Below are 18,620 nucleotides of genomic sequence, written 5' to 3' on the forward strand. Positions count from 1 at the left end.
TTGACATCCCCAGGCTCAGGCCAACTACGAGCACCGCAGGGTGCTAGAAAGGAGGGACTGAAACAATCCAGCCCCCGGAAGGGCGGAACAATTGAGCCAACCCTGCAGCAGGCGCGACCAGAAAGCTCGGGCGCTTACGGCCCACATCTGCGCGCCGCCATCTTGCTCGAGGAGGGACCGCCTCTCTCCCGGCTGACGGCTGGTTAGCCAGGAGGCGGGGCTCCGCGACTCAGCGGGGCGTGGCCAGGCGATGGCGACCGCGGAGCCCAGCGGGCCTGAGGTGAGGGCGTCTCAGCCGGCACCCCGGCCCAGCGGAACCGGAGCTGCGGGGCCGCCCACCGAGCGAAGCGGCATTGGAGTCCCCTGGCTGGGGGAGCGGACCCCGGCGGCTGTGGAGAAGCGGGGGCCGTACATGGTGGCGCGCGCGCCTTCCAGTCAGGCCAAGCTGCGTGAGTGCGGCCCGATGAGGGGTCTCTGCTTGGGTGGGCTGCCGCGTCCCGGGCGGGCTCCGGAGCGCCGCTGGGGCGACCCCGGAGGGGGTCCTACAGCCCGCTCCCGCACCCGGAAGTCTGTTCGGAGAGCGGGCTCCTGGAGTTTGGGAGGCACGGCGGAATGGGGAACAGCCCACTGACCCGGTCCCTTTGACTTCCAGAGAAGCACCGGGACCTGGCTAAGGCAGTTCTGCGGAGAAAACGCATGCTGGGGGCCGCGCCGAACCGCCCCGACTCTTCAGGGAAAAGGTCTCAGCAGGCGCCACCTCCTCTGTGCAAGCGTTTCCAGAGAAGGCCTTAGTGTAGTCTGGGAGACAGAGTACCCACGCTTAAGGCCCAGCTAGTGATGCCTCTGAGGCCAACCTGTCCGGTTCACTGTTTTAAAAGGGGAAGAGGAACGACCTTGTCTTTCCCTTCCAGGATGTGATGGCGTCAGGGAAGGAGCTTTGGAATAAGAGTTTTCGTCAGTGCCTAGGATCATTCACTGTCTAAATTAGGGGGGAGCATAGTGGCTGGGGTCCCCAGGAGTGAGGATGGAGAGCAGTGTGGAAACAGCCAGGGCTGTATTTTTTTAACAGAACGGTGAACTCTGAGGGCTGGATGGGACCTTATCCAGGGCCTCTTTTACAAAGAGCTAAAGCAGGTGAAGGAATTTGTCTAAGGACTTTGGTTTTTCTGTTCTCTGGTTAAATAAGGTGGGGAGATGGGGCTTTTCCTGCTTCATGAAAGAGGAGGTGTGCTTTTGCTCAGGAGCAGCAGGGGGAGTGGTGTGGGGACGTGCACGTTCTGAGGAGCTGTGGCCAGATACATGGCAGGCAGTGGTGGCTGTCCAGACAGAAGGCAAGTCAGGAGTAGTGCAGTTCTTTTTTTTTCCCATAAGGGCGAGGACTCTGGCTTTCCCTGTGAAATGCTGGCATTTCATCTATGCTTGGTCTGTCCCCCCATCTCCCCTCAGGTCAGTGAAGTTTAACAAGGGCTATACTGCACTTAGTCAGAGTCCAGATGAAAACCTGGTGTCCCTCGACTCTGACAGGTGAGTGCCCTCCTTGAAAATACCCCTTGGGGAGTGACTTGGGTAAAATTTCAGATCACTTGCTTCGCTTATTCCCTGTCTCTTCCAAGACCTTTTGTGCATGTTCCAGGGCTGCTGCTTCAGAGCACTATCTCTTCCCAGGATGGCTTGCTTAGAGGACTCATAGGTGATCTTGCTGCTCTTGGATTTGAAGCACCAACCTTGTCTGGGGGAGTCATCCTGCCCTATTATGTCTGCACTGTTAGTGACAGTGACCCTGTCCCTGCTGGAGCCAATGGAAGGAGCCATTTATACTCATGGCAGATTATGGGTTTGAGTTCTATGGTGTGTGGTCTTTGCTTCACAAGTCCTCCAGACCCCTTTGCATGCTGTGCACCTTGCCATTTGTAGCTGTGCTCCACGGGCATCTCCCCGAACTGACTGTCTTCCTTTTCTCCTAGTGATGGGGAGCTGGAATCCAGATACTCCTCCGGGTATTCCTCTGCAGAGGCAAGTCCAGAGCACCTTTCTGTGGTGGGGCCAGGCTGCAGGCAGTGTCACTGCCACTGCCAAATGCTTGTCTGGTTCCTGCTGTGTGCATGGCACTGTGCTAGACTTCCAGTCTGTTCTCCAATCTTCTACTCTGCCCTTTTCCCCCGGCAGAAGTTTAGGTGTCTGAGGAGCGCTGTTGAAAGTCCAGGAGACCATAGACCCTTAGGGATGGAAATGACCTCACTAGTCTTCTAATCCAGGCCACTACTTAGAAAAGGAATCCTCTTGATAAATCCCAGCTAAGTGTTTACCATCCTCTGCTTGTTTAAATGCTTCTTGTAATTGGGTAGTGAGTAGTGAGTAGTGAGTACTACCTTCAAGAAACCTTGCTGCCTATCTTCCCCCACCGGCACACACAATTCAGGTAGATCGTAGAGAAGTCTTCCTTGTTAATTGGAAGTGTCTCTTGCAGCTTGGACTTAGTGGTCCTAGTCCTGCCTCCAGTGTCACACAGTAATTCTAGTCTCCCTTCTTTTGATTGTCTTTTATCTGAGATTAGCATTCCTGTCCCTGCCCTGGCCATTCTCCTCCAAGCTTGCTTTCTTCCAGGCCAACTTCTGTTCCTTCAGTTGTTCCATCTATGGGAACTGAGACAGAGATAGATACTCCTGGGCTGGACTTCTGGACAGTTTCTAGAGTGACTGGCCCAGACAGAAACATGGGGACGTAAAGTTCTGGCATGTGCGGCTTACTGCCTTTGACAGAGATGAAGTGCTGGGGACCTGACTGTATACCACTGGTATTTCTTCTTTATTCTCCTGGAAACCCTTGGCCGCCCCCTGAGTTTCTGCCAGAGAATACAGGCAGTTTGAAAATTGTATCCTCCTTGAACATCTGGGTGCCTAAGATTGTTAAAAAAAAAAGAAAAAAAAATTAGCCAAGAACCAGAGAAAGTCCTACACTCTGCAGTCTCATTTTCCTTCTGCTCAGTGGAATTGGTGAAGCCGGGCTGACAGGTTCCACTTTGCAAGGAATGAGCTCTGTTGGCATCAAAGGATGACATGTCTAACTGGCAGTGCAGAAAAAGCTGTTCCCCACCCCATTCAACTCTAACCCATATTCCTCTACCTTTCTACCCGATTGTTCTGGTATCATTGTTCCATATTCTTCAGCCTTCATAGGGACCAACCTGGGTTCCCAGTGGGAATGGTCAGGGCTTGACTTTCAAACATAATCTGTAATCTGATATTTATATCAGCTTTCTCAGGATTCTTTAGTGAGGGCAACTTCCCTGGGGGCTAGTGACAATGCAGCCTGGATAGTACTGGCTCAGGCCCCTGGATGTCCCTCCCTGCTGGGTGAGGCACTTCTTCCTGTAATCCAGGGTTGTGTGGGCTTGGCCTGAGGGTGGAGCATGCATAGTAAGGAAATGTGGGTCTGCCTTTTGGGCAGCAGTTATTTCTGCCTTGTAGCCTGGCTTATAGTTCTCTCCTCTCCTGCTCTTAGCAGGTGAACCAGGATGTGAGCCGGCAGCTGCTCCAGGATGGGTACCACCTGGATGAGATTCCAGATGATGAGGACTTGGACCTCATTCCCCCCAAGCCTATGACCTCCTCAACATGCTCCTGCTGCTGGTGCTGTCTTAGGGATGCTTCCTTCTGTACCCTCCAGTAGACATAACCCCCTAAGATGGGCCCTGCTCACCATGCCTGCAGAGTCCTGCTGGCCCTTCATCGGTCACAGATGTGGGAACCCCCTAAGATGGGCCCTGCTCACCATGCCTGCAGAGTCCTGTTGGCCCTTCATCGGTCACAGATGTGGGAACCCCCTAAGATGGGCCCTGCTCACCATGCCTGCAGAGTCCTGTTGGCCCTTCATTGGTCACAGTGCAGTGGGAACTGCTGTCAACCCCAGAATCACTGGAGACACTGACCCTCTGGGAAAGTCAGTGACCGCAGTTACCCCATACCTGGTGCTTCTCAGGCCAGAGGCCCCCATCTGGGCCATAGGGGTAGGTGGAATTCTGCAGTTTTCCTCTGCTGTTGGAGTAGAGTTTGGAGAAACCACTTTAGTAAGGGAAGGAACAGAGGAATTCTGGTTCTTACAGTGAGTGACAAAGTTGGCTAAGAGAAAAACTTGCAGATATCTTGAGTGGTATTTGTCACCATGCCCTATAGAGGGGAAAGGAGAGCTTCTGCGCCCAGGCTGTGCTGGATGGTGTTGTGTGGAGGCAGAGAACAGCACTTTATGGCTTGCAGCTGGGAGTCTTTGAAAAAGAATTTAACTATTTGGGACCAATCCAGTTCAAGAAATTCCATATGCTCTCCTCCTCTTCCTAGCTCCAAGATGGGTTACCTGTTTGACCTTCAAAGGAACATAAAGCAGGGCCCTTTGGCCCTCTTCCAGTTGTTCCTGTTTGACTGTACAGCAGGTTGCTTAATGGCACAACTTGATCAAGGCTTCCAGAATCCCTGGAAGCAGAGCATTCCCATCTGGTCCAACTGTCTGGGTGAGCTTAGAAACTTGGTCCGTCCATCCTTAGAGAAAAATTGCTGTACTGTGTAGACAAAATTTGTCTTTCCTTGGTTGCCATTCTTCACCTTGGTCTTAGCTAGTATCTTCACCCAGTCCTTGAGCTAAGGTTGGGTGAAGGTTCTGGAGCTCGCCCCGGAAGCCTGCACTTTTTGCTTACCAGCAGAGGGAGCTGCAGGAGTAGTTAGGTGCCTTCCCATTTAACTTTTTTTTTCCCCCCCACCCCGGCCGCACCGCGGCTTGTGGCAATGTTGGTTCCCCAACCAGGGAGGGATGAAACCCAGGCCCCTGCAGTGGAAGCGTGGAGTCCTAACCACTGGACCGCCAGGGAATTCCCCTATTTGTTTAACTTTTTATACTTGAGGAGCAGCAATGGGTGAGAAGTATACTGGTGCAGATATGTGGGCTTTGACAGAGACAGAGGCTCATAGGCAGGATAAGGAGGAGGGACCTGTGAAAGCTCCCACGGCCCCCACCTGAGGAAATAATCTTGCCATTGCAGAGGGCCTCCCTTCACCCTAGGGAAAGCCATTCTGTTGCATCTAGATTCCTCTGACCACAGCATGGGCCTCATAGTGGATACTCAGGATTGGGCTTTACAGTAAACCTCTGGGTGCAATACAGCCTCTTTCAGTCCCCAGTTTGAACACACCAAAAGGCCGGCATAATCTCCCCTGTGACCCCCAGTAGATAGCATCTCTTGCTATACCAGACCTCTCTCTGGAATTTAATTTTTTAGTGGTTCTCTTTTTTTTTGGCCTTACCTAAAACCAAATGGGACTGAATGGGAGTGGACAGGGTTCCCAGCCTAAGGGGTAGGGTAGTCAGGATTGAGGTGTGGCCCCAACTTGGGAACTTGCCCAGTCTGTTGCTTTATTTGGTTAGGACAGAGTAGCCTGAGTGTTTGACAGCTGCTGGGGGTGAGGATGGCAGCAGGACCCCAAGAACAAGGCCCTCCGGTAGTTGCTGTTATAAAGCCACACTGGTGTATTTGGCTGCACCTCTCCCCGGAATGTTTCAGAGCTGGTTGACCCTGTGTGGAAGGCATTACCTTCGTAGAAAAAGTTGCAGGAACATTGTACAGCAAGGAAGGGTAGAAATGGTCGATTGCTTGGAGCTAGAAGCCACGAATGTCACGAATAAAGCCTAATGTCACGAATAAAGGCACCAAGGTGTCTAGAACCAGACTGCCTTAATTAAAAGTGCTGGGTGTTTTGCAGGTGACAGCACTCCGAGGAGACAGGGAGGTATTCAGGCTTACCTCACAGATGGGAGTGGTACTGTATGGTGTTTACTCTACAGAACTCTTGGCTTAGGCTTCTATAGCTCTGTAAGTTTGTGAGAATAAATACAATCATGCTAGTTGAGCCTGAGTCTCTGTGTTGCAATAGGATTTTTAACAAAGGCCTAGACCACGGTCATTGCCCCTTTTGAATTCTGAAATGAAGAAATAGCCTAATAGCCCCAACCATTCTGAGGACTGCCTCTCCTTTCTCCTGTTCCCAATAGGCGTCGTTTTCAGGCCTGCTCATTGGGGACCATGGATGGAATAGGCCTTTGCATATCACTTCTCTTTAGAATGAATTCCCTTTGGCAGACCCTTTCTTCCCAGGTTTTGTTTTGTTTCTCAGGGTTTTTTTTTTTCAGCTGAAGAAAATTTACTGGAAGCCAAAAAAAGCCGAACAGATTGGCTACAACTTTTTTGAAGGTAGTTTCCTGGAATTCCATTGTACAGGTCTAGTGTGGGCAGCAGCCCAGAAAGATTCTTTTGTGTGAGATTAATCCCTTACCTACAGGAAGGAGCCACTAGCCTGGGTCTCTGCTTAGTCTGGGGTGATAGCATCTAAGACTGCTGGTCAGAAACGTCAGTGGCAAAACACACAGCTGTGCAACCTCCTGGGTGTGTCCCACCTCTAGAGGGTAGGCACAGGGAGAGTAGATGCCCTCATAGGTACTTCCTGCCAATGTAGAAACAAAGTAGCTTGATTTCTCTTCACAACACTAATTAGATTGTCCTGTCCTTTAGTCCCTGTATCTACAGTGACTGAATGTGCTCTAGAGAAGTGGTTGACAACGTTTGTGAAGGGCCAGTCAGTACATTTGGCTTTGCAGGCCATACAGTTCGGTGCACCTACTCAACTTTGCCATTGTAGCCTGAATGGAGCTGGACAGTATGTAAATGAAAGGGCGTGGCCAGATCCAGCCTGCTGGCCTTAGCCTGATGATCCCTGCCCTAAAGCCAACTGAAGCACTGGAGAGAAGAACCTCTGCACTGACAGTGCCTTTCTTTAGACCCATCTTCCACTGTCTGCAGGGCTGGAGGGCCCAAGGTTTGCCTGCAAGCTCTGCAGCTGAGGCTACAGCAGGCTATCTCTCCCACACCTTCCTTTAAAAGGCCTCTGGAGTCTAGCATGCCTACCTCAGGAAGCTGTCTGAAACAGGAATAAAGCAAAAACTGGACAACATCCAGGGAGGGCTCTTTCAGCCCGCTTCAGGGACTGGAATGGAAAAGGCTGAGTGCTCTTTAGCCCACAGGCCTCAACACAGGTGATCTTTAATTGCTTTGACAGAGCAGCATTAGTCCACAGGCCTACCCTTTTCCCTCCTTCTCTGCACTGAGGAAAATGGGCAGTCCCAGGGCCAGAACGCTGTTCTTCCAAATTAATTACCTATCTTGCCGTGACTGATGCTGAGCTAATCATAGATTTCACCAGCTGCCTAATGCTATAGGCTGGAACAGAGCTGCCGCTTCGTGCAGGAGAGCCTGGCTCAAGGGTGGCAAGAATACAAGGGGAGTATCAGCCCTCAGTTCTCACGTGGGCCCCTCCTACCAGGAAGAAGACAGTTCAGCCTAGGCCTGCTCAGGAGTCACTGACTTCAAGCTCTTCTACCCGAGCTCTTTCAGGGTGTACCCAAAGAGCCCGGAACAGGGAAGCGATTTGGGCTGGGCCTGAGGAGGTGAGGCTGGCCAGGATGTAGGGTGACTGGCAGAGAAGAGCCAGGAAGGCTGTGGCCTCTACAGCAGGCAGCAGGCACGGAACATCAGCAGGTCCTCAGGCAGCGTGAGCTTCAGTGAGACACTCTCATTGGCCCCAATGAAGAGCACCCCGCCACGCTTCAGGGAGATTGTGGCCTGGGCTGTGCGGGTGCTGGCTGTCACTGTCCCCTGCACCATCAGGAGGATACTGGCAGAGTCCAGCGCCAAGACCCTGTATTCAGTGACGGAGCCAGGCACCTGGGCAGAAAGAAACAGCAAGATGAAGCAGGGTCTGAGCTGCTGTTAGCTCACAGGGGTCCCGGGACAACCCCAAGGACAGTGAGAGGCAGAAGTCTGCCGCCTTCTCCCCCACGGCTCAGGCTTTTGTCAGCACGGAGGCCCTTGTCTGGTCCCTGGTGCAGAGAGCCACAGACAGGCCCTGTGGCCATTCTCCCACCACGTGAGCTTGGCGGAAAGGAAACCCAGCCCCAGGTATACTCCACAGTGTGGCCCTTACCAGCGTTCTTCATGCCACACAAAAAACACCCACCACAGCCCTCACTCACCTCCATCTTCATAACGGTGAAGTCTGGCACAGGGGGATCATAGATAGAGAGGTAGGAGTCTTCCTGACTCCATGCTGGAGGAAAGAGCCTGTCCTGGCTGGGGCTGGGGATATAGCTGAGCATTTCACACAAAGTTGGCACATCGATGAACTTGGGTGTCAGGCCAGCACGCACCGTGTTGTCTGAACATGCCATGCACTCCACGCAGTCTGGGGACAGACAGTTGTCATGTGGTAAGCTAATGAAGGATGCCTTGGAATTTGGCTCTCCAGGGCGGGGCCTTCTAACTTGAGTGCCATGAGCTCCCTGTAGAATTAGGTAAAAATGTGTGAATTGCGTCTTCTGTGAGAATGGGCTAAGATAACAGATACCAAAACAGGTGACACATCACCCACCATTGTCAAGGGGAGTCATGTTATCCCCTGGAGGAGCCCCAACCCTCTGGAGACTTTGTATTCTCCCCTTCTACCACAGAATCCTGTCCACGAGTGGATAAACGGCCAACAGTCAAAATGTGACACCATTCTGCGGCAATGTGTTTTTTAACATAAAATCTCTGCGAAGACAGGACAAACGTGAAGGCAGGGAAGAGAACAATGGCCTTGATCCAATATAGCCTGGATTCAAACTGTGGTTCCCACACATATTGATAGGTCTTAACATGAGAGCATCATGACCTCACAGGGGTGGTGTGAGGATCCAAGCAGTGTCCAACTCAAGCTGGCATTCATCATCCCTATTGGTCACTTCCCTGCTGACCCCAGGAACCCTGGGAGGTCAGAGCTGGATGGGACTTTAAAAGTGGTCTCCTCGACCACCCCCTCCTGTTTTGTCCAAATGGGGAAACAAGGCCTGAGGCGGATGGCAGTGGGGCTCACTGCTGAAATGCGGCTCACCTCCTTTCAGGTAGGCATGGGGCACGTTGGCCTCCAGAAACATGGCCTCCCCCGGCTTCAGGGTAAGCAGGTTCAGGAAGTAGATGGCAAAGCATCCGATATCACCTGGGTACTGCTGGTGCAGCTGCAGCAAGAGTTCCCCACAGATGTCCTCCATGTTGTTTCCAGCAGCCACTGAGGGTCACAGAGCACCCCAAGGCCACTTAGGAACCCTCAGTGGTGTTCACAGCCCCACCTTGGCCAAGGAGAGTCCTGGAGAAGACCCTACCCAAGGAATCCAGAAACTGGTGGGCATATTCTCCTAGTCACATCCCCCACCCTTTGGGGGCCAGCATTCCTTGATATTCCAGCCTACACAGATGGCCGTTTTCCCCATTTTGACTATCTATATGCCCACCACTCTACTAGGCACTAAAAGGGCTAGAGTGTAGTCCTTTTAGACAGTGTTTCTCAACCTCAGCATTATTGACATTTGGGGACAGGTAATTCTTTGTTGTGGGGACTGTCCTGTGCATTGCAGAATGTTCAGTAGCATCCCTGGCCTCCACCCACGAGATACCACTGGCACCCCAAACCTGGGTTTGACAACCAAAAATGTCTCCAGACTGCCAGTGTCCCCTGGTTGACAACCTCTGCTCTAGGAGTTTAAAATCTAGTTAGGAGATAACCCAAGGGTTCCATGTGGGGTGACGAACTGTCCCAGTTAGCCCAGGCCTTTCCCTTAACACTGAAAATCACTCAGTGCCAGGCAAACTGAGATGGTTGGTCACCCCAGATAGCATGAGGCAGGATGCAACCAAGGGCCAAAATGTGTCCTGGAGGCTGAGCAGGGGAGATGAGCTCAGCCTGAGCTAGAGTGGTGGCGGAAGGCTTCTTGGGAACTGGGGGGAGGAGGAGAGGGTGGTGAGCTGGGCTTCCTGGACTGTGGAGAGAAGGGGGAGGGTGTCTCTAAGTAAAAGCAGAGTGTGTCAGTGCCACAATGAAGAGACCAGTTGGTCTGGATTGGAGGGTTGTTTCGAGTCTTCATACAGAGACATGCTGAATGCCTAATCTGTGCTAAGCACTGTGGGGACACACGAAGGTCAAGGAGACAGGTCCCTGGCCTAGAGAAAACTCCAGTTTTAACAGGTGTGCATGTGATGATATCTACTCACAGGTGTTAAGGGCTATACCTGACGTATGAACGGGGTGTTATGGGAGCTCTGAGCAGAAGTAATCAGCTCTGCTGTGAGTGCAAGAAGCCCTAAAGGGAGAGGCATGCAAGCAGAGAAGACAGTAAAAAACAAAACAAAACAAAACAAAACGTAGGCTATGCTTGGGTAAAATAAATAGTTCCCTGTGGGTCAAAGGTAGTAGGGGAAATGGGTAGAAACAGAACCAGAAGAGCTCTGGGCTTGCCTGGAAAAGGAGCTGGGGCCTCATCACATGTGCCATATAAGCTCCTAGCAGAGAGTCCATTCTGCCTTGTTTTTCACTGCTTGTATTGACTCTCCAACCCAAAGGTGACACAACCATACCCATCACAGTCATTTCCTGAACTCTCCTTAGTTAGCACAAGGTTGGGCACAGAGCAGGTATTTAAGGAAAGATCTACTGATTGAGAGCTCTGGACTTCAGGCCTTTGGAGGAGAGACAGGATCCCTTCATCTCCTTCCTGCTCTCTAGCCCCAAAGTATAAAACCCTCCATGGAGAGCAGCTAGAAGCAGCATTCAACCTAGGGCCTTGTTCCACAAAGACTGGGAAAGAAATGCTAAGTCACTAACAGGCCATCTAAGTCAGGCCCGTTTTGGTGTTCTACTTGAACAAAGGGGTTGAGAACCCTATCCCCACAGCCTAGTGTCTGTGCCAGGGGTCCAGGATGGGGCATTGCACCCAGGCCTGAGACACCTACCTTGCTGGGAGATCCGCTTCACCAACAGGTTGAGCTGCTCCACCACTACCTTCTTCTCACTCTTCATCAGGTGGGAGAAACAGCTCCGCAGAGCAAAGGCCACAGCCTGGGAGTCACGGCTCAGGCTCTGCTTCAGCTGTGTTGCTGCATTATCTCCAATTAGAAACTGGAACTCGGGCACCTCTGCAGGAAGGTCAGGCCAGGGCCCATATCAGGAATGGTTAAGATGGAACCGGCAAAAGTGGGAAGCTGGAGGAGGCCTCCCCATCTCATCCCTAACCAAGGAGCCAGGCAAGCTTTGCAGTGAAAAGCGACTGCTCACCACCAACCCTCAGCAATCACACCTGAGCCTGGTCTCATGGGCCTGCCCTCGGAGTGTCAAGAATTCATGAGGCCAACCAGCCCCTCAGTTCCTGTGACATTCAGCCTCTGTTCTCTGCCACTGTTCCAGCTCTGCCGTGGGCTGCCCATGCATCCTAGGCCAATATGCATGCTCTCAGCATTTTGCCCAAACTTACTTGTCAGAAAGGTCACAATCTCCTCAACTGGCCGGAAGCCACATAAGCCCTGGAAGGGGGTGAGGGCAATCGCCATCTCTGGCTTATGGTTGGCATCGGGGTAGTGCTGTGGAGCCTGGAGGTGCAGCTTCTCTGCCAGCTCCTGTGGCATAGCCAGGGAAGAGGAGAATGGTTAAGGTGCAGCCATCATCTAGGAAGACACCAATCTCACCCAGACCTTGCTCTTGACACTCCCCAGTCAGCTTCCTACCTCTGGCACTGAGCCCAGTCAAGGCATAATTCAGAAACTCAGGGCTTAGCCAACCCAAGGCAGGCACGTGGACCAACTCTGGGGGAGAGGTGGGGCAGGCTTTAAGAGGACTGTGAGGGCTTCCCTGGTGGCGCAGTAGTTGAGAATCTGCCTGCCAATGCAGGGGACACGGGTTCGAGCCCTGGTCTGGGAAGATCCCACATGCCGCGGAGCAACTGGGCCCGTGAGCCACAGTCACTGAGCCTGCGCGTCTGGAGCCTGTGCTCCGCAACAAGAGAGGCCGTGATAGTGAGAGGCCCGCGCACCGCGATGAAGAGTGGCCCCCCCTTGCCACAACTAGAGAAAGCCCTCGCACAGAAACGAAGACCCAACACAGCCATAAATAAATAAATAAATAAATATTAAAAAAAAAAAAAAAAAAGAGGACTGCGAATCAGGAAACCCAAACACCAAGCCAAGCTCTGACACTAACAAGCTGTGTGACTTTGGGTAAATCCCTCTCTTCTCTGGGTCTTACTTTGCTCATCTAGAAATGAGGAGTTTGGACAGACAAATGCTTAGGCTGCGACACACGGGCTTGTGCAGAAAGACATGGGAGTGGAGCTGAGGCAATGACTAGGGTACTTGCCCTGCCTTGGAAGGTAAACTCTTTGAGAGAGCCAGGTGGAAAAATGGCAGATATGAATAGACCTGGGTTGGCTGAGGGGAGCCCAGGAACAAGCGTGGAGAAGCTCCCCTGGCACAGGCTGGTCAGCTGTCCACTTAAACTTAGCTGCCACATGTGTCACCAGCAATCAGCTTGGCAGAGCTAAATTGGGAGTTGACAGGCTTGGATTTAATTTGGGGCTGGAGCCTGGCATGGGCAGGGTAAAAGCAGCAGTAAAAGTTGTGGGAGGGCCTTGACATAAGTTCTTCTCTACCCTGACCTCTGTGCCCTACCCTGATCCTGTACCTTGTTAGGGTGTGCCTGGATAGACAGGGCCGTTTCAACCGAGAGCACTTTGAAGAGAAAGGGCAGCTTGCCATTAAAGGTGTCCTTGACCTTCGAACCCAAGCAGTCCTGGTTCTCAGCAATCCACTGGCCTAGGGTCTTCTGCAAGATGCTGTTGTCAAGGATCTTGGCATCTCCCCGGGGGTGGGTCCCCATCCACAGCTGTAAAAACAGGAAACTTGGGAGGGAAAAAGGAAGAACCTGGCACCACCCACTGGCCTGCCCCAATCCGTTACCCTGTGCTCCCCACAGGGCAGCTAAGTTCTGAAATGGGACTCCCAAGACCGGGTATAAATGCTCATACCATCAGAGACATACATGAGGGCAGCAGAGCTCTGACTCTCAGGTGGCTCTGTGAGGGGTTAACATTCATTTATTCTAGTCTCAGAAGTAGAGGCTAAGCCTTCCTGTGCTTTGGCTTTTTCTCTACGAAATGGACAGGAAAAATATATATTTTAGGTTATTAAAAATGTCAAACTTAGTCAAAGTAAAAATTTTAATTGTCAAGGCGGGATGAATTAAAATTCAGTAAGTGCTGGGACTTCCCTGGTGGTGCAGTGGTTAAGAATCCGTCTCCAAAGCAGGGGATGTGGGTTCGATCCCTGGTCTGGGAAGATCCCACATGCCACGGAGCAACTAAGCCCGTGCGCCACAACTATTGAGCCTGCGGTCTAGAGCCCGCGAGCTAAAACTACTGAAGCCCGCGCGCCTAGAGCCCGTACTCCGCAACAAGAGAAGCCACCGAAATGAGAAACCTGTGCACCGCAACGAAGAGTAGCCCCCGCTCGCCGCAACTAGAGAAAGCCCGCGCAGCAACGAAGACCCAATGTAGCCATAAATAAAATAAAATAAAAGTCAGTAAGTGCTGACAGTTCTTGGGAAATTCCAGTCTATTATGACAAAACCTCACTTCTTCTGGTGCTACCATGTGGGTTCATCAACCTGCACAGATCTGAAAAGGCAAGGAGGCCTCCTCTCTCTTTCCTGTCTTCCCTTCCCAGCTGATTCACATGACTTGCCTGGGGCCCCTTGAGTGGAGGAGTACCTTGATCCCACCTGCTGGTAAAGTAGGCTAAAATACAGCCCGGGTCTCACCTCTGCATATGGTTTGTCCTCTGAGATCTGGGCCAGTGGGTCACTGCTAGCCAGCAGCCGAGCCACTTCACTGTTGGAACCCATCTTCCCCCAGGCATACTGCTGCACCACACAGGAAAGTGGGAATACTGGGGGTACAGACAGAGCGTCAGTTTCCACTCCACTCCTGAGGCCTGACCCTCCTGTCCCGGGGAAACTACACCCTAGCTGAGGGTTCTGTCTGGGGGATAGAGTCAAATAAGGAGTTTGTAGGTTGTTAGTTGAGACCCTTCTGCAGGCCTCGATGTTCCCATCTCTAAGACGGGCAGTAAAGATCTTCTGCTGACGTGAGGCAGATAGTTGCGTTAAGGTGACGGGGAGGGGGTGGGAGGAATCTATTTCCACCGCACCGGGTCTCGAAGTAACCCACGCGCAGCCCCCTCCCCTCAAGACCCTTCTTCGAGGGCTGCAATAACGGCTCAATTCCCATCGCAGGTGCCCCCTCCTCTGCCCGGCGCCCACCCATCCTTCCGCAGAGCTCCGCGGGTGGGTTCTACCTGGCATATCAGGTCGGGAAGGGTCCGAGGACGCGACCCACCCACACGCTCGCTGGCACCCCAGCCAACAGCCCACCTCTCTGAGCGGCCATCTTCGCAGCACCAGACCTGGCTTCGCCCACGTATACTTTTCCCGGCAGCACCCTCGGCCCCTCTGCCCCCAGAGCTTCATGGGAAGTGTAGTTTCTCGAGCGCCTTTTCGGAGACCCGTGCGCCCGTTGTGGCCACTCCCCGCACTCTGAATCCCTCTCCCACCCTCCAGCTCTCAGAACGAATACCCTCCAGTCCAGAGGTTTCCAGCCCGCAATCTTAGGTCTCAGTATTCATTTATTAGAACCTGCTAAATGCCACGGACTGTTCTGAGGGCTGGAGATACATCCGAGAACGAGATGACGATTACTTTGCCTTTGTAGAGCTTACATTCTTGTGAAGGAAAAACAAAGGCCCTAAGGTGGGAACGTGGAAATGTGCCTGGCATTTTACGGAGTAAATAGCAAACAGGCCAGAGTGGCTGGAGCAGAGTGAGCAGGAAGGGTGGAAGTTAGGTGGTTAGAGAGGAAAGGCAATGGGCAGAACTCTGTAGGCTATTGTCACGACTTCAGGTTTTCATTAGCCGGTTTGAGCAAAGAATTGTTAGGATCTAATCAGGAACTCACTGATGCTTGATGATGATGGCAAATGTCACACGCAAGGCCCTTAATCTGAGTTTCAATTTCTTCCTCTGTAAAATGGGGATAATAATGCTGGAATGACAGGCTTGTTGGAGGGTGAGATGGGATGATGTGGGACTCAGGCAGGCAGGCAGTGCTTGGTGCTCCTCCGATTCTCCCTGCCCTAAGTACTGTAGGACTCAGAACCCTAGCTTCTCCTCCAGGCTGAGCTGTTCACAAGTCACACACACAGAAGTCAAGGGAAGTCACCAGGAGTCCTGCATTGTGAAGGCTGGGCTTGGCCTTGGCTGTGGAGTAATCTTGCTATATCCTGGAGAGAAAGGCTCTGACATACGGCTCTCCTCACTCAACAACCTAGGAAGAGGGCAGCCAGCTGGAGGGGCCCAGGAGCATAGCAGCCAAAGCTCCAGGGAACCTGGAATAAGGGCCTATAATCCTGACTCTGCCTCCTCTTTCCTCCCCCACTGATTCCCATGGCCTCTACCACACATGTCCAGGGGAAAGAGGGGTACTGTTTTCTCTGCAATGTTCTGCCCAGCTATGGACATCGACCTCCCTAAGAGTCCCCTGGCTCAGATAAATCAGCCTGCATTTCAAAGGAAGCTTCACCATACACTAAGGAATAAGAAAATGAACCATACAAACAGCACATCTCACATACCTCCTAACTTTGAATACCTCTCCTTCCTCTCATCCCCACTCCTCCAGCAATATGAACCTTCTGGGAGAAGAATGAGGGATTAGTCTAGGCATAGGGAGTTCTTAGAGCACCTCCCACTATCACCATCACTGAAGTCAAGTTAGAGTCCCTTCCTCACAGTACCTCTGCACAGGGAAGGAAGAACTTAGACTGTTGGGACAGAGCCCCCACCCCTTACCACCCTCCCTACACACAGAAAAATATATCTAGAAGGGAAACTAGGGTGTTTGGAGAACCTAGAACCTTTCACCCTTAACTCTTGCTTGTCTACCTCTAATAGAACTGATCACACTTTGTTATCTAGTGATGATCTACTTTCCTCTCTCTCCTTCTAGACCATACGTCTAATTCAGCTTCACATTTCTGCCAGTGCCCAGCTGATGCTCAAGCGATAATAGCAGCTAACATTTATTTTTTATGTACTAACGATTATGCTAGCCCTTTTCAAGAATTCTCAGGACAACCCTATGAGATAGGTACTGTCATTAGCCCCATTTTCGAGATGAGAAAAATGGGTCTTGGAGAGGTAACAGGTCCAAGAGCATAGAGTTCCAATTTGTTATACCTCCTCTCTTGTTGAACAAGTTAATGAGTGAATAAATGTATGATGTCTCTCTCAGAGGGAAGTAGACAGATCCCAGGGGTCTTCAGAGATAGATGGGTGGAAAAGCTTCACGTTGGTGATATCAAATTCCATTCTTTCTTCAACAGTTCAGCAATGTACGAGGCTGGGCAGACAAGGAGGAGGCAGGACAGCCTCATGTTGTGTGGACTGCTCTCCTCTCAGGCTGCAGACAGCAAAGATCTCTGTGTGTTGCCTGTGATACTGTGATAGAATAACTGGCTCCTGGCGAGAGCTCCTAAAACCTTTGTAATTTCCTAAGCAGTAAGAGTACTAGGGGCATCTTTTGTTCTAATACTTGGTCTTTGACCCTGGTTCCTGACACGGAGCTCCTAAATCCCTTGGAATTTCCTGGGTGATCGGAGCATCTTTTGTCCTAATGAGGCAACTGTTGGTGGGCTCCTGGATAGCATCAGGATGCGGGCTGGTCACCAGAAAGACTAAGCCACAATTAGAAGCTTGGAACCTTCAGCCACACCTCCCATCTTACGGGGAAGGGAGAGATCGCGTTAATAGTTGATCACGCCTACATGATGATGCCTCCATAAAAATACCTGAACTACTGGTTTAGAGAGCTTCTGCGTTGAACACATCTCCTTAACAGAGGGGTGGCAAACCCCAGCTCTACAAGGACAGAAGCTCCTGCGCTCAGAACCCAAACCTCGCCCTATGTATCTCTTCAACTGTCCATTCATCTGAATCCTTTATCATCTCCTTTATTATATAACAAGCCAGTAAATGTGTTTCTCTGAGTTCTGGAAGCCATTCTAGCAAATTATTGAACCTAAGGAGGGGGTAGTGGGAACCCCGATTTATAGAGGTACAGGTGATGACATGACACCCGGACTTGTAATTGGCCTCTGAAGTGGAGGCAATCTTGTGGGACTGAGTGCTTACTTAACCTGTGGGATCTGACCCTAACTCCAGGTAGATAGTGTCAGAACTAAATTGAATGACACCCAGCTGGTATCAGAAAATTGATTAGTGTGGGGAAAAAAACTCCACGTCTGGTCACAGAAATGTCCTGTGTGACTAGTAAAGGAGAAACACGAGAGGTTTTCCTTATACTGCCCTAAAAGGGGTAGCCATGGGGGGGCGGGGGGGAGGGTTACGGGTAAGTAGTTTCTAAGGGGACACAAACATAGATCCCTACCATTCCCCCACTTCAGGACATTTCCTGAAAAAATGTTGAGCTGGACCCTAAGAAAAGTGGATGAGGGAAATAGTAAAATATTTCCTAAATGCTTATCACCTGCTTGGTACTATGTTAGTGCCAGAAATACAACAGTGAGCAAAACAGATGCTACTTCTGCCCTCGTGGAGATTACAATCTGGTGGGAGGGACAGACACAAATAACCACCTTTACAAGTGGGTAATTACAACCTGCAATAGGTATTATGAGGGAAAAGCACGGGGTAATAGAAGAGCTTACGTTGTGGGGGAGGAGTGCTCTAATCTATGGTGAAGAGAGACCACTCCTGAGCAAGGGGCCTGTACGCCTAGATTTGAAAGATAAGCAGGTGTTAACTAGGGGTTGAGGATGGCATGGGCTAAGAGCATACCAGGAAGATGGAAAGGCCAGTACAAAGGCCCTGAGGCAGGGAGGAACAAGGGAAGTTTGAGGAACTGAAAAGCCACTAGGAGGGCTAGAATGCACAGCGGTGTGGAACGTGGTGGTGGGATAGGCACAAGAAGGAATGGGAAGGATTGATAGGTGGGGCACAGATCCTGCAAGTCCTAGAGGCCAAACGAAGAATTTGGGCCTTCATGGAAAATAACTGAAGGATTTTAAACAGAAAGTTCCGTAGTAATTTTGCCCCCTTTAAATGGATCTCTAGTTACAACATGAACAACAATAGACCAATTAGCAGCCCTGTACTTGTCCAGGGTAAGGGATGACAGTGGCTGGATTCAGGGGCCGCAGAAATATACAAAGATATGAATAAATAACGTGGGTTTGCGGAGAGTGAATCAGCCATCTCCCCCATGCTTGATGGCTCTACTGCGGAACTCCCTCATTCACTTAATAAATGCTTGATGCGCAGGTTAATCCCAGCTCAGGCCCTAAACCTGTCTGGGCTCAGGGATCCTCATCCCTAAAACGATAAAACTTGACATCCGGGGGCAAGGCCTAAGAGAGGCAGGGCTCAGCTAGTGTGGGGGACAGGTGCACGGTCGGTTCTTCCGAAAAGAACCTCTCTGCTCGGCTCCTACCACCAGAACCCTTTCCTAGCTTGGCGAAGTCCTCTCGAGTCAGGAACTCCATTCCCCGCTCCCGCCGTTGGCTCGAACTTCTGTCCCCTGCCTGAACCAGTGCGTACTTCCCAAACTTGCCCTCCAAGAAAGCAAAGGGGTTAAGTTTCCAGCTCCACTTTGGG

General features: G+C 51.5%; 2 protein-coding genes across 7 annotated transcripts; one reads left to right on the forward strand and one right to left on the reverse strand.

The window, feature by feature from the left end:
- Nucleotides 1-222: 222 nt before the first annotated feature.
- Nucleotides 223-5,894, forward strand: FAM219B (family with sequence similarity 219 member B). 2 transcript variants are annotated; one of them, XM_061180054.1, is made up of 5 exons: nt 223-449; nt 653-740; nt 1,447-1,524; nt 1,965-2,013; nt 3,502-5,894. In XM_061180054.1, exons 1-5 carry the CDS (start codon nt 251-253, stop codon nt 3,667-3,669), a joined length of 582 nt encoding a protein of 193 aa, XP_061036037.1. In that variant the 5' UTR covers nt 223-250; the 3' UTR covers nt 3,670-5,894. The 2 variants fall into 2 exon arrangements, with proteins under 2 accessions (XP_061036037.1, XP_061036038.1); XM_061180055.1 differs by having other exon boundaries at nt 3,505-5,894.
- Nucleotides 5,895-7,050: 1,156 nt separating this feature from the next.
- On the reverse strand, nt 7,051-14,370 carry MPI (mannose phosphate isomerase). 5 transcript variants are annotated; one of them, XM_061180049.1, is made up of 8 exons: nt 14,325-14,370; nt 13,713-13,840; nt 12,579-12,779; nt 11,377-11,518; nt 10,859-11,041; nt 8,967-9,140; nt 8,071-8,279; nt 7,051-7,762 (listed from the first exon to the last, which is right to left on the reverse strand). In XM_061180049.1, the coding sequence occupies exons 1-8, from the start codon at nt 14,338-14,340 to the stop codon at nt 7,544-7,546; spliced, it is 1,272 nt and encodes a 423-aa protein (XP_061036032.1). In that variant the 5' UTR covers nt 14,341-14,370; the 3' UTR covers nt 7,051-7,543. The 5 variants fall into 5 exon arrangements, with proteins under 5 accessions (XP_061036032.1, XP_061036035.1, XP_061036033.1 ...); XM_061180052.1 differs by having other exon boundaries at nt 12,579-12,795; XM_061180050.1 differs by having other exon boundaries at nt 14,249-14,341.
- Nucleotides 14,371-18,620: the final 4,250 nt, after the last annotated feature.

The sequence above is a fragment of the Eubalaena glacialis genome, chromosome 2 (genome assembly GCF_028564815.1).
Source record: "Eubalaena glacialis isolate mEubGla1 chromosome 2, mEubGla1.1.hap2.+ XY, whole genome shotgun sequence".
Taxonomy (NCBI): domain Eukaryota; kingdom Metazoa; phylum Chordata; class Mammalia; order Artiodactyla; family Balaenidae; genus Eubalaena; species Eubalaena glacialis.